This window comes from Heliangelus exortis, chromosome 1, assembly GCF_036169615.1.
Source record: "Heliangelus exortis chromosome 1, bHelExo1.hap1, whole genome shotgun sequence".
Classification (NCBI taxonomy): domain Eukaryota; kingdom Metazoa; phylum Chordata; class Aves; order Apodiformes; family Trochilidae; genus Heliangelus; species Heliangelus exortis.
The window spans coordinates 53,047,064-53,063,245 of NC_092422.1; the positions used below are offsets into that span (position 1 = coordinate 53,047,064).

Here is a 16,182-nt window from a genome sequence, read left to right on the forward strand (position 1 = left end):
GAAATGGCATACACCTGAGTAATAGCAAAAACACCCACAGCTTTGATTATTGTCTGAAAAAGACCAGTGTGAAGAGGGGGAGTTCACCAACCTCACTGCACAACAACAAAAGGAAAAGCAATGTAAGTAAGAGACACAGACCAATTCTTCTGCTAAAAATTATGCCAGCACACACCTATGCTAAGTTTACTGACTCATACTGGGAGATCAGATGCAAAGCACAAATCAAACAGCCTCAGAAGACAAGTTTTGGATGAGCCAGAGTTGATGCTAAGTGGTTTTCAACTGTGGATGAATCACAGATCCACAAGCACTTGGATCAATACCACAAGTGCAACCTGGGTGTTGAACATAGGCAGCCAGGTCTCAGGAACACAGTAAAACCTACAGTGAGTTCCCCCCAAATTTAGGGAGGACATGCATAGGTGAGACCAGAAAGTGTGCCCTATGAAGCTATCTGTAATCAGAATGCCTGGGGTAAAGCCCAAATCAAGAGAAAAATGAGGGATGTGTATTTGCAGTGGTTAGGCACATTTTCTTAAGGTGTGAAAATTCCTGGTCGGTCAAAGGACATAAAGCCATCAATCATTTATGATGATGAAGATCTTCAAAACTGAGAAAAATCTTAGGTTGACTATTAGACTTTAAAGGAGTGGATGGAAAAAAACCCAAACCCTTTCTTTCAACATTATCTTGCAGAAAAATAATATGTAATGTAGAACTTGATAGGAATGCACAACGCCAGTATAAAACTGGGAATATCTGTAGAGGAGCACTTCCTACACTTGTAGAAAGAAAAATATATTCAAGAAAGCTCTGGAAGAACAGAAAAAAAATTGCAAAGAAGAACAGAAGAGATGACATCAGTCAAGAATTAGCACAGATATATAGCATATATATAGCAAACATATAGTATATATATATTATATATATATATGTACCCAGTCATGCTAGGGTCTTACTGGGCTGTTTACCAGAAAAAATACTGGGTACAGACAAGGTTCCCTCTCTAATCTATACAAGTTAAATGTAAACCAGTGAAATATGGACAGACAAGAGATCCTAAGAGTATACAGGTTAATTGATGCGTGACTTGTGGGCCTTCAAATGTGGAATGTAATTTGGAAGTTAAAAAAACAATTAGTCCTTACTCTCAAATGAAACAATGTCAAAATCAGCAAAACCACTATTGTGGGTGCTGAAGGGGGAGTCTGTCATCTCTCACAGAAAAAAACCCTAGGTTTCAGATAGAAGTTTGTTTTTTTCTAGAAGAAATTGCAAGAGAAAACCTGGATATGAACAGCATGCATGAGGGATGGCAGAAATAACTGAAGGGACACCAGGAAGGAAAAACAAGCAATGCTTGTATAAAAAAAAGAGGTGAACACAAAAGACAAGTCAGCCATGGAAAACTACTAATGAAAAATAACTCCAAATCATAGTGATTCAATTAAGACTTCTGCAACATAGACATAATTTGCTGCATTAACAATAAAAACAAAGCAGCAGAGCTAGAAAAAAACACAACCACACAACCAATTCTACTGCAGTAGAATTAGATGCCTGTAACATGGTAGTGTTTTATGCAACCTATAAAATTAGTAGAGCGGTTTAGAGTTGCTGGTGAATTTAGAAAGCATTGAGGAGGGCATAAAATGTATCTCTTACAGCCATCAAGTTTATTTGGAGATTGTCAGAGCTCCTGTAATTAGTCTAAGCCTGTAAAATTTGAGACTGTGATCTGAACTGCTATAATTCTGCACATACAGAATGTTCAGTATCTTCCACAGAATCTTTCACACTTGGGTGAAACTAGGGGGGCAAGTCTGCATACAATTATTGATTGCTAAATGCTCAGTAGTGTGCTTCACATCAAGGTCAGCAAAAACATGCACCAACAAGGCACAGCATGTGGTTTTTATGTGCTGTGACGCTGGCCAAAGGAAATTCAATTTCCTCCAGAACCTGGCTGTGCAGAGCTTTTTACTGTGTGGGATTTCCATGCCCAATTACACATTTCAAACCTTCCTAGGATTCACCTGTGCTGCCCACCACACTAATAAGGACCTGACTTGAGAAAAGCAGGGAGCCTTTGAGAATTTCCTGGCATTCCAGGTCTGCACAGCTAAAGCTATGCTCTTTCCTGGAGGGGATGGTAAAAAAGAACCATGGCCCTATCTTTCCTCTGTCTTTAAGATAACGACACAAAGCAAAAAATAAGTTGGGAGTGAGGTCCTTGAAGATCTTTATGGACCTAAACCCAGCCCAGCGACTCCCTAGATAAGCTGAAAGAGGACTCATCCTAAAACAGCCCAGGAAATATAATTCTGCCTGATGCTCAGTGCTGTCATGCTGCATGCTGAAGTATAAAGCTTGGCAAATCCAACTTTAAGTAAGACATAGGAACATCAGGGGACTTAAGTGGACCAGTCAGCAAAAATGGTGTGAGTAAAAACCCTTTCTCCTTGTCATCACTGAGCCTGTTCATGCTCCCTTAGCCCTGCTTTGTATTCATTCTAAGCCACCACTCTAAAGCAAATGGTTTCTCTTCCTTTCCTAAAGCCTGCAAGCCTACTCCCATCCTACACAAGATCAGAAAATGGGGATGAGGGGCAGTTAACAGGAACAACTGGCATGAAAAAAAGTTACTGGTTTAGGTGTCACAGAGAGGATTTGCAGAAACAAATTTGAGTTGGATTCTAATCCTCCAAAAGTTTTAGCCAAAGTTGAAGTTCACTTTTTGGGAAGTAATAGCTCCTTCCTTGAGCAAAACAAACTCAGCACATTTCTTTTTTCCTTTTTTTTCCTCTGTAATATCATCACAGTCTATTATTAACTTGAAATATGAAATGCCTGAAATCAGTTATTTCTATATCCTTGTGAAAGTCTGTTGCAAGTCTATTGCAAGTATCTGCTTTTCTCAAGAAGCTTGCTAGGGACCAATTGCTTAAGGTTTCTAAACTTTCTGTCTGTTCTGCATGTGCACTGCCCCGATGTCCTGCTACACTAATTCTGCAATCAGAGCAAGGCAACTATTTCTTTAACTTAGTCCCATCTGCAGACCTACAGGCAAAAAGGATGACTTCACTAGAGCTTCATTTAGGTTGGCAATGAGTACAGGGAGGTTTGTGTTCAGAGATCTGTCCATCCATTTCTATGTACTCTTTAGTACGGCTGAACATGGCCTCCATTGATCCTGTCACACTAAGATTACATTGGTGGGAGAAACAGGCTTACCTAACTCCCAAAGGTGGTGGTTTTTTTAATCTTCATGTGCTTTATTTCTGTCTAATTATCTTCTTTACCTTACAAGAGTGTTGTGAAGATCATATTAATATCTTCAAACCAAAATATGATACTGGTAGGTACTTTAGAAAGACATTAAAAAGTTAATACATATTCACTGGATATAGAGCATTGGGAGCATGAATTTAAAGTTGAAAATAAAGGAATGTTAAATGGTTGCACTATTTCTTAAACAACAACTCTGCCAGATACCATGAAGTGCCATGAAGGAAGGAAAGCATGTTGTTCCATAATTAAGCAAGAGGTTTGCACATCACAGCCAAATAAATCAAAGTGGCTTGGTTCATGTTAACTTTGGCATTTATGACTTTAGGTAACAAGGCTACAAATGAGTAACGCTCTTTTACATTACTGTGATTTCATAAAGGACCCAAATAGCAACATCTGGGTTTAAAATCAGATTTATCACCCAACAAGGAATGTATCTTGGTTTATGTTGCATTTTTTTTCAGTGGTTGTTGGCTGAGACACACTTTTCAGGAAAATAAAAAGAAGCTGTGGGGCTAAGAGACTCAAGGTTTCAGTCTCAGAAATCAGTATTGCCTGTTTCCCAAATTAATTAGTCTTCCTACTAAAACTACCCTTCATTAATGAGACAAAACTTTGAAGACTGAAGACAGATGGATAGTCTAAAGCCTAAAAATGAGCCATTTTGACTGGGCAGGACAGAAGGGAAATGTAATGCTTCTTACTACAAGCACAACATGGAAGTATCTTCTATTTCTTTATAGTTTCTGTGTAGTAGCTTGTTTTTCCTAATTAATAATGATGAGGCATGTGGCCAACACTGAAGCAAGTTCTATTCACACCAAGAACTGCTGTAAACCCAGAGCTAGAGAAGGACAGCTAGGTTGAGTAGGACCTCAGTAACCAAGCCTACAGCTTTAACCACAACCACTTTCACTGCTAGAGAGCCACAAAACCAGACCAGAAACTGTAAGCAATTAGAGGAAAGAAAAACAGAAAACCAGCTAAAACAAAAAAAGCAATGTAACAAAACGTGTTTCCCCACATCACTGAGAGTTTGGCAAAAAAAATACAGACTGTACACACAAGAGGGTTTAAGCTAAAAGCCTTGGTCAGGTGATGTGATTTAAGGAGACTCAGCACCATTAACCAATAGCTGCATAAATTCATGTGCTGTCACAAAACATCACCAACTTGGAAAAACATATCAAAAGTAATTACTAAAATGAAACAAAAGCCTCTAGAGTCTAATTAGGTTGGGTTCTGAATAGCACGGCCACCAACATGAGCAGGCAGAAGTATGTTCAGGGATGTAACTACTAGCAGTCACATCTTTCTTCCTTTTTCATGCAAGGGTTGTGTGCAGTGATCCATTAAAAATCTTGCTCTCTGTTTCTGCAGGCTCAAGACTTTACTCAGACTTAAGGCAAACTGGGGCAATGGCTTGTGTTACAGCAGCATCTGAATCTTACTTTGCGCTACCTCTCTATAACACTGTGACACCAATAGTGTGTAACTAATGTTTACTGACATACATATATAATGAGAACAAAATTATATGAGCACTTAAGGGAATTTTAACATCAAGTACTCCTCTAGCTGCTTGACATAGAATAAATTGCAGCAAAACCAAAAAGTAGCAGCATGACTAAACTTCAAACAATTTCCTAGCTGAAGAGAAAAAAAAGAAATGACTTCTCTATCCCTTGCTACTCACTCGCACTTTGGTTTCTCTGACCCCCAAGCTCCTCAGATGGTCAGTGCATGAGGAGGGCTCTCTCACAGGCTTCAGGGACAATGAGCAGTGCAGAAGACAGGTGGGAGGCTGGCAGAAGATGGACTTCCCTCAGTTTGTATTTTCCTCCATTTTTATGAAAAAAACATTGAATGGAAGTCAACCTCACTATCAAGGTAAGGATACTATCTGTCCTACTGACAGCTAATACATGCCCATCCCTTCTCCCACTGGGGACACTAAGTTGGCAGCCTGCAAGCTCCCTGGTCAGAAGCAGTGTTTTCCCCCTCTGGAAGGTGCCAAAATGATTCAGCAATCAGCCTCAGACAGAAATTATTGTGATATGGAGCTCAAAACATAAAAGACAAAAATGCTAGAAATTCTATCCATGATAAAGAAAAAATTAAAGCAAAAGAGAAAATGAAAACCTAAATATGCTTCAGTAAAGCAAAGTAATAGGAAACAAAAAGTCCAACAGGAAATAGAAGAAAAGAGAGTGGAAAGAGAAAAGAACGAAGGAGTAAGACTGAGAGCACAAAAGAAAAAGACATACATTCATATACTCATTAATACACCAAAAGGATCAAACTTTTCAGCTTTTAATGTAGTGTTGATGCATATATACTAACAAATTTAAGGAGGATATTTTATGCTTTCCTAGCAAACATTAATTTTACATCCTTATGGACTAAACTATCTTTACTTTATAATATTGTAAAAATTGTACTAGTGAAGAAACATATAGTGAATCACACCAGTTGAAGATAGAAAAAAATCCCTATATCAAAAGGACTCATTTTTGACTAAAAATCGTATTGACGTAAAGAGCACAGTATTTGTCCAAAATACACAATACCACTGTCTGGTATTTGGTTAAGTTTGGACAAGTCTTCTATTTGAGAATATTTATAATATAGACTATTCATTCTGAATTTTGGAAACAAGAATAAGAGGGGTGGGCAGACAGATGGAAATATAGAAAGGTAGGGAAGTGGGGAGAGAAAGGGAAAATGACATAGTAAGGAGAAAAAAAAAAGAAAGAAAAACAAAAACAACAAAAAAGGGTGATTTGTAAAGCCTAGAACAGCAAAAAGAGGAAAGTAAGGCACAATGGTATAGAGTTCTAAAAGTTAAAAAAAAAAATCCCAACAGAATAAATATTCCAGAACTGTTGCAGCCATACACACCTACTCACTGAAGCTGAAAATAAGACAGAGATGGGCAGAAAGAGATGGAGAAGGAGAAAGAGATACACACTAGCACTGCACTCTAAGACATGTTCCTTGGACCTCCTAGAGGCAAAGCTCCTACAATAAGCAATAATGATCTTGTCTGTACGAGGTGTTAATTTCTAGTCCAATACAGAAGTGGGTATGAGAGATGATATAGTGAAGGAAAAAAAGAAGAAACAGGTGGGGGGAACCTACTTAGAAGACAAGCAGAGAAAATAACAGATCAAAATATGTTAGTTATTTTTCTCAGTCCTAAAAGGAAAACATGATTATATTGTCATGTGTGATGAAATGTGTTAAAACCAACAGCTATGCATCAACAGAAAAAGCATGGTCCTGACCAAAGTGAAGCAGAAACCTCAAACCCCTGAATTTCTATAGTCTAATTCCAACATTTTGAGGAAAACTAAAGGCTTATTTATATATGCATATTAAGAAGATAAGTATTTTGTATTTAAAATGCTTAAAAAAGACCTCAAGATCACACAGAAATATGCTACTTAAACATGCCATTATCATTAAACTAAACAAAATACAAATGTCTACTACACAGAAAATTAAAAATCAGCAACTTCTACAGTAATAATAGGTTTTCTTAATTATAATTTACATCTGGATTTATCAAATGTATATATATGATCATTGAATGAAAATATCTGGCAGCATCATAGGAAGAGAATAACAAAGCAGCAACCCAAATGGCCTTTCAAGACCACTCTTGTTTGGAATGTTTTTGAAAACTGTCACAATCACAGTCCATACACAGGCAGAAATTCCCTTAAAATCAGCGGAATTCTTACTGGTTATAGGGACTGTAGGATCTTTAGTCTCAATTCAGCAAGGTACTTCAGCAATTGTTTTATTAAGCAGGACTTTGACAGTTAGACATGTATGTATTTGCTTTGCTGAATTAGGGCCTACATGACCAGATTTTTCAAATTATTTTAACTTCCTTTTTCGTTTTTCTGTTTGTTTGGTTCGTTTTTTGTTTGAAGATAAGAAATTGTTGTTAAATAGATAGCTTTTACAAAAATCATTTTTAATACATTTTTACCACTTTCAGAAAATTACCAGAAGTCAGTCATTGGCCTAAACATCTCACCCCCAAGGCCCACCAGCACTCACAACCTCCCCCTTCAGAGGTAATATATTTAGGCCAACGTCCTCCACAAGCCATGCTGTCAGTCATCAGGGCTTTGGATGGACAGAACCCTCCTCCTTTTAACAGAACACATCCAGCAACCCTCCAAAGGCATTCCCACCGCGCCTGCACGGCCGCGCTCGAGCGATGCAATCTGCGTGTGGGATTAAGACATTCCCCTGGGACAGTCACTTACTAGAATTACTGCTGTCATCCTTGGTTCCATCGAGACTTCCATCGGGGTGCATTTGCAAGTAGTAGCCTTGCCTGCAATATAACCTGGTCACTATACCCTTGAGCTGGGGATCTGAAAGACAAACATATTTTGTCACTAGCCTCAAAGCTTTCGCCACGAGTTATCCCTACTTCCCTCGCTGTAGGAGGAAGTTTGGTGAAGCAGCATTGCTGTCTTAAAAGTAAGTACTACAGTGGGATGGGTCCTGATGAAGATGGAGAACAATCTTATTGCAGAGTATTAATAGGCCACTGGAGTCTCTTGGCCTCTGCCTGCAACATCCTTCATTAGAATTAACAGAGGTAAAATACAGGAAAAAAAAAGAATAACCCAAACACCCATAATCTTAAATTGGATTATGACCTGAAAAAAAATTTTAGACTTCAGCAGCACGTATAGAGCCTTGTAGGAACAAAAAAACATTTAAAAAACCCTGCTCATTTCACTGGCCTGGCAATTAAACCGAGTGACATTACTATACTTGACAAAAGTTTTAAGGGCACTTGGATAAGAAGTCTGTCTCATTTCTCTCTCTATGAAAAGTGATGAACTTTTAAAATTTCTATAATATTTTGTAATAGTCCCATCTGAAGAGTTCCCAAAACATTTTACCATTCTAGAAGAGGATACACTTCAGCTGCCCTCTTCCACCCACATCAGGGCAAGACATAAGTCTCCTTCTACAGAAGAAAAAAAAAGTCTGAAAAGATTTAGTAAGCTAAAAGTATATCAGAAAATCGGGTAGCTGAACAATTAAGTGACCATATTTATACTCTGCATTTATGAAAATTGTCAAGAATTGAGCAGGGGTTGCCAAGCCACAATATTATGATTCATCTCTGGGATTATGCCTTACCAAACCACAAATTAAGCTGCTGCAGAACTGGTTCAATGCTTAGGAACAGGACATCACATCTTAAAAAAATCAACAGCACTACCCCTGTGTGATACTGCTATTGATCATGTTAGACTATTAGGCACAAGTCCAGGCAACCAGTACATAAATTTGTGGGGACATTGGCATTAGAGGCTTCTGTAGCATGTCATGTTTACCTCTGCAATAGTGATCTAAAATAATAAAGACTTTGGGACATAGGTAATAAAATTAACAGGTGAACTTCTAATAAAGACAGGAACCATTTCCATGCAACCGTGTGGCCAGAAGATAAAATCCTCCTTGAATTTGTGTATAATTGCTCTCACAACCAGTCATGCTGAGTTACTTAAAATATACTAAGGGGAAGTGAAAACAAACACTAGTAAACAAAAATGCCTCTGAGTGGAATGCTCTGAGTTTTCCTATAAAGGCTCAGAAATAATTATGAAAAAGGGAAGTTGTTTTTTTAATCTTTAAATTGCTAAGTCATAATAAACAACAGACCCATCTCAAGTAAAAATATAGAAACTGCTGCTATAAATACTAACACTGTAAGACTTTTGAGTCATGGAGAAAAATAATATAAACATTTGAGGATCAACATGTAAGCACATTACAACTTTATTGGGTTTTTTTTTGCTTTTAACTTCAAATTTTACTTTCTGTGAATCTGTAAATTAGCAAAAGTTTGTCTTTTTATAGGAATATTCAGAAACAATTTTTTTTATTAATAAACAACAAACTGTACTTTCTTTGAATGTACTATCTCAACTTCATCAGGCAACTCAAAAATATTTTCATATTTTAAAAATAAAAAGTGAGTCCCTCTTTCACAGGTATTATTCCTATCAATGCATGCTTTCAAGGTGCACTTCTGAACTCACAATTTTAAACATAACTGCTTTACACATATTAAAATGACATCTTAAAAGACTAAAGAAAATTAATAAAACGAAATTATTAAATCTAGAGCTTTAAGAAGTATTAACAGGAAAAATATTGGTATTTTGAAAAACAGTTTCTACATCATGAATAATTTATTCTTTACTTCTAGCTCAAAGAAGTATCTGAAAGGAAGGCAAAGTACAGTCAAAATCACTATCACAAGCTGTTTACACCTGCTGCTTCATGGGAAAAACCTGAAACTTAGAAGTGAATTTCAAAGTTGTTCTCTATATGCAAGCTATTATTTTGTCTAAATGCACAAAATCCAGTCTCTAATAAGAAATCACACAATCATTTGTCTCTTTTTTCACCAAAAGCATCATTTAAGGCTTACCATGCTGTTCACTATATATACTATAGTTTACTAGCTATCCAAAATTATTGAAAATAATTTGGTGGATAGCTATACATGTCAGCTAACACTTCAGGCTATGTCAGATGAGACAGGGCATGAATCCCTCATTTATTTGTTCACTGAAATCCAATCCCAGCAAAATAATAACAATTACAGCATAAGACCAGAGGACCCCAGTCATGTTACACCTCACTAGGACACAGTTTAATGGTTTCATTGTTCAGAGAACTGAACAAATTTGTCCCGAAGTACCACTCTTTTACTTGAATGTTTCATTGAAAACTGAAATTTACTACTAATAATGTGATAATAATTAGTGTTTTCATAGCGCAAAGTAGATCTCTGTAGACTAATAAGTGGAAAGGGGGGGAAAAAATGGCTGTAGCAACTTCAAATTTATTAACTTTTAGGTTTTTCCTGGGCATTATTAGAACCTTTTTTTAACTCATCCTCTTGAGAGTATCTTTTTTACCTTAAAATCCTACCTGTCCTTAACCAGATTAAAACTTCTATTCCTAACAAGTAATTTAATAACGCATTTTTTTCTAGATCACCTAGTAAATATGTATTGCAGCACTTCTGATCTACAAATCAAAGGAAATAACAACTGTTTTAGCAGAACAGTGGTCAAAAAACTGGGGGAACTGAACCAGAAGACATGGTGTTTCTTTGACCTTAACCAAAAAGCAACTCAGATTTAGTGATGGAGTTGTATGAAATGCCTCATTCATCTCAATGCAAGTCATAATAAGCAGTAGTCAAAAAGCCTACTACATATAGCCTCAAGGCAAATACCTTCAAGATGAAGTAGACAACCCTGTCAGAGAAGGAATTTATCTCATCTCCTTGCAGAAAGAGAAATTACTCTTTAGATACTTTTTTGAGGCACAGGGGCAGCAAGCAGAGAAGAGGAATCCACATGTCCCATATTTCTGTATCATTGTTATCTACCCATCGTCACTTAATAGCATTACAGGAACAGTCTCAGCTTCAGATGATTTGCAAAGGAGCTCCTCAAATCCTCTTGACCTCACTATTTTGGGCTTTTGGGGTTTTTTTGTGTATGTTTGTTTTGTTCAGTTGTTTGTTGGGGTTTTTTTGTTGGTTTTTATCACTGTCTTCCAGAGAGCAGGAGCAACCAGTAATGCCCAGAATAACCAGCAGCAGATTGATGCTGTCTGTCTGCAGGTGCACTGTATACGTTGTGCTTTTCAACTCCCACCACAGTGATACTGGTAGATGGATCAGCAATTACACTTACCCTTTACATCCCACACAGGCCTTTTCCTTCCCACATGAATGAAAAAGATAATGGAAAAAGAATGCAGCAAAATAATAAAACACAAATTAAGAGGATGAGAGTGGACTACCTCAACAAGGAGTTCCCAGCTCTCATGGTTTTGTTATAGATTTTTTGCTGTTAGTTCTCTTGAAGTCTTAACCACTGCTGACAGGTAATTATGTGAAAAATACAGTTTATACTTAGTTTTAAATTCAAACCCATTTTAAATTCCAAACCATCAAATTCTAAAATGAATTGGTGTCAAAGGACAGTTCACCACCTCCTGATGATTTTTATTGATCTTTTTAGCACCTTGGCTTATGATACTGAACAGTTCAGTGTGTCGAGTCTGCAATGAGGCACCGTGGAAAGAATTTTTCTGACTTGTAGTTATTAGAGGTTGTCTCTAAGAATTCAAACATGGTTTACTGAATGGACAAAGCAACAGCTTCTCAAGCCTCTCTTCCACAGCAGCCTGCATGACAGCAACCACTTGCAGCCTGCTTTTGTAGCTTTTGTCCCTTTGTCAGTGGTGATGTCAGGATGCATGATTGCCTTTAGCACATACACTCTGTCAGTAGCTTTTCTGATGTCCTCAACAAAGGCAGAGCTTAATTATGTCTTCTCTTCTCCCTCAAGTAGTGGCTACAAACACAGCTTTGGCATTTACTCGTGACAGGATGAGGGCAGCTCTTGCTTTAGAACAATTATGACACTTCATGTTTTGAATAAAGACTACTTTCTGTTTGCAAATAATGGTTTTAGCATCTCCTTCTCCACCCCCACAGAAAGTTTCAGGGTTTAAAATAAAAAAGGGGACAATCACACTAAATATGGGTGCTAAAGTTTTTACCTTTCCATTCATATATATAGATGATATATAGATGAACTTACTGTGGTAAAAGAAAAAGGGTTAGTATCATCATTATATTTTAACACCATGGAAAATTAATTCCGTAGCACACACTAGTTTTAATTTTTACCAGAGGAGGGCTTTTTTCACCCAACATTGTTTACTTACTCCCTCTTCTAAGTAAAGGTACAAAATAAATGCCTGTTTGAGCTCCCAATGCTTAAAGGTGGGTTAGTCTCATATCAGCTCACAATCTTCTGTAGAAAAAACTTTACTACCCAGTCAATTACCAGTCGGTCAAAAATTAGTTGCTCAGGTAGTCAGATGAAAGTCAGTATTTAGAAGTACATTCTGCTCAGATAGTTTAGCATCAAACTCACATTAAAAACTGGTAGCTCCAGATACCTGACATTTTATTTGGCTTTTACTCTTTCCTTTTCCTTCCTGCAGTTTTCGTTTTTTAATGTTTCGGCGCTAAAAATACCACTAATGCCGTTTCAAAATAAATCAGCCATTTTAAAATTTTTTTTAAGACTTCTGGTGTTCCAATAGTCACTGTGACACGACTGCCATTTCTTGAGCTCTTTTGTTATGACAAGCATTTGCAAGGCATCTTCTCCCTCCTCTATTAAAATGTATTTGAAATATGAAAAACATTTATAATCTCTATTAGGATTTTTAAAAATCCCAAACCCCCAAAATGCTGCAAGGCACAGATTTCTTGCAAAGCTGGGTAGCAAAGCACCTGCTCAAAGAACAATGTCTCACCCACTCCAGACCCATCTCCCAGCTCATTTGTAAGGCCTGGGACATGTAGAAAAACCCCATATTTCCTGACTTTATACACAAGAATACTCTGACAACAGTGTTGTGTGAAGTTTTGGGGTGGGATTCTTGCACTCTCTTGCTGAAAGCAGAGCCACAAAGCTCTGCTTTGCATAGCAATTAACTACCTACCACAGGCAGGATTAGACCCCATCTATTAGACCACAACTCAAGGCAGCCTCCAATCTTTCACTGACTTCTGTACCCACTGATGCTTCAGATTTATGACTGGAAAACTATTCAAAACTTTAAAATGGCTCATGTACTACACTATCTTAGAAGCGTTTCCCACTACACAATTCAGATCCAGAAGGAGGGACCAGATCCCATGTAAAACATTTCTTTTTTTGGATTCCCAAGCATTTCGGTTCCTGGTGTAAAGTTTTGCCCCGTTTCCAACAATTGTGCTGTATCTGTTTATCTAACAGTGCTGTCAGGGCTAGTCAGTACAGATGATCACATTACCCTCCTTTTCCCTTGCTTTTGGCAAGTTTTGCATTGTCCTTCCAGTACACAAAAGTTCAGGATCCTCTGATTCGTGTGTTACACCATCACAAAAGCAAGCTTCCTAAAGCAAGTTCATTTACAATGGGAAATTCAAAATACAGAAATTTTTATTTCATTTAAGGCTGATAAAAACTGAACTAGGCATCTAAAACCAGTTCTTTCATTACTAAGATCTTCAGCTGTTCTTACACTGTAACTCTCGCATTCAAAAGCCTTATAGACTCCAAAATTCTGTATTATTTTGACCATCCTGGCAGCTGGTGTCTCAGTGATTCAAAGTTTCTGATCATGTTTTCACTTTTGCTCAGTGTTAATAGGAAATTATAAAATATGGATATTTGCATGCTAATGCTCTCTGATTTAAATAATGTTTTTAGTATCTGGTAACACACACCAGAAAACTAAAGTTTAATTAAAAACTTGAAAGAAAAATATTTTAAAAGAAAGTTTTGCTCTATTCAGGACAGAGGGGAAAAGGATATAATGTGAACTCAGAAAAGCAATAGCTTCCATTATTCCCTGTTCCCACAAGTAATAATAGTACTTATTCTGAAATGCGGTGGCTTTGTGAGACTATTTCTCTGTGCTCACTTATTTTTCTGTCCTCACAATGATTACAGGGCACTCAACTTTGGTGTTTATTTTTAACTCTACTTTTTGTCCATTCATTCCCCATATCACAAGCCTGTCTCCCGCAGAACCTCACTCTGAGAGCACTTTTAAAAGCCAGAGAGTTCTCCTGTGTTCCTGTGCAGCCTGTGCGCCGATCAAATTTCTTGGTAAACTCTAAAAGTGGGTTAGAGTTCTACAGAATGGTTGTTTTTCTTGAAAGCACAACATCCTACCCTTTAGACTGGCATCCTTGCCTTTGTTGCAAATATTTTCGTGTTAACAGCAAAATGTGGTCCCTTCCATTTGTCTAAATTGATGTTTTTTCTCTAGGTCTTACAGTACAAACTACCTGAGTTTTGCCACTTGCTACAGCGTTTTACTTCAGCAAATTTGATCACCAATAGAATCACAGAAACTTGGATCTAGCTGGGGTAATGTATATCTGTATCTGTTCAGATTCTCTAGATGCTTGGATTTAATGGGCTTGTCTACAACTTAATTGTTAAGTCTCCTTTACCAACAGTATTTTGGAGGGTATTTGCTGGAAAGAGAAGAGGTCTAGAGTGTTAAGAAGACATATTGTTTCCCAATGACATTTTTACACAGGAATAGTAGTTTAATATTAGTAACTTGATTTAATAATTTGCATTTGTCTTGCTACTAGACTACATCACCAAGGTTTCTGATCTTGCAACACATGGATTTACTGGGAGATTTCTCCCTGAATACTGTCTTCCACTCTTGGCCCAGGTACACTAAAATTCAATGATCTATAATTACTCAGTATCCAAAATAACTGATGCTATACACAGGAATACTGAGAAGAAACCAGTCTCTGCTTCCAGGATTACCTAAGAGTAATCGCAGCTTAGTGTATTTTACTGCAACCTGACAGGCAGAATCTTTCACTAATACAAAAAAAAATCATCTTTGCAATAGCATTCCCCACTATAAGGTTTACCTGGGAATGCTAAAAAGAAAATTTGGTTTTTTAAGGGTCTTTGCTACAGCAATATTGCTCTTACAATTTTTATTTGTTTTTTTTTTTTTTATTTTACATATGCTTAAAAATATCCCGTCTTTCTGAATCTTCTTGATTTGGGTTAAAATGCTTTCTAGTATTTTAGTACTCCCTTCTTCACCAGAACATCTTAGTTGTACCTCGTATTTTCTTGGTTTTGAATTCTGACAGTAAAACATTAATATCATATGAAATATTGTTTAACATTTCTCTTTAAAGCTGAAGCATTAACCAATAGATGCCAGGGTCAAGTAATTTCAGTCTTTATTTTTGCAATATTGTCCACTTTGTTTACTTCTCATAAAAAGGTCCTGTATAGACCAAACTTTATTTTAGTCACATTCAGAAAATATCAAGGCATTAAAATGTGACAGATTCTGTTACCATTTATGTTACATGTAAAATCTGAATAATGCCCTTTGAATCAGTAAATAAATGGGTTTCAAGAATGAGATTTCTCTGGAGATGTGACTGAACATTGAAAGCACAACAGGAAGAGCATAGGTGACCTTTCCAAATGTAAATGGATATATTTCTTGTAACATGTTATCTACCAAGAATGATTTGGATTCTCCCTTGCCTGCATAATTCAGATTTTTAGAATGAAATGTTTAAACATTGCGTTTATTTTTGCAATATTGACTACTTGTCTCTTTGAATGCTGCATTGTAAAGCAATGAAATACTTGAAATCAGCTTCTATGCCTTTCAAAACTGACTTAGAATTAAATTTGGAAAGCACCTAAACAATCTATTTTAAAAGTATTCAAAAATATTATGATAATGCTCAACAGAGAGAGTATAGAAGGATAATTTGCAATGCTAAGTATTAAATCCTAAATCAGACTCCATTTTCTATTGTTACATACAGGAAGCTTCCATAATACTGAGTGGCAAGGGCCCTTAACTTGTTATGAACTTTATTTAATTCTTGCCAGTATACATAAAAAGCCCCAAAAAATGAAGCAGTACATTCCCTCTGCTTAGATATTCAACAGCAACAGTTCTAAAAGAACATGGTGTATTCTGTTTCTTTTTACTATTATTGGTGGCACAAAACATTGAAAGAAGCCATTTGAATTACTGTCAAGAAATTTTACATTTTCTTCTATTAAGTAGCCTCAAAAGTGGAGGCAAACAGATAATTTGCAGTGCTAGTGAACTGGGAAAAAGGAGATTTTTACATAGTTAGGAAACTGATAACTAGGAATCACAATAAATGTCACAGACTCGTTGCAGAGCAAAGACACTCAGTTTTCTTTGAGGTTGGAACAACACATCAGGCACTCC

General features: G+C 36.9%; 1 protein-coding gene across 4 annotated transcripts in view; it reads right to left on the bottom strand.

The window, feature by feature from the left end:
* FGF14 (fibroblast growth factor 14) overlaps positions 1-16,182 on the bottom strand; it is a 413,408-nt gene that overhangs the window by 98,883 nt on the left and 298,343 nt on the right. For all 4 annotated transcript variants that reach the window (XM_071742600.1, XM_071742608.1, XM_071742613.1 and 1 more), the window contains exon 2: positions 7,578-7,688. In XM_071742600.1, coding sequence (XP_071598701.1) covers positions 7,578-7,688 — 111 coding nt within the window. The remainder of the gene's footprint in view (positions 1-7,577; positions 7,689-16,182) is intronic.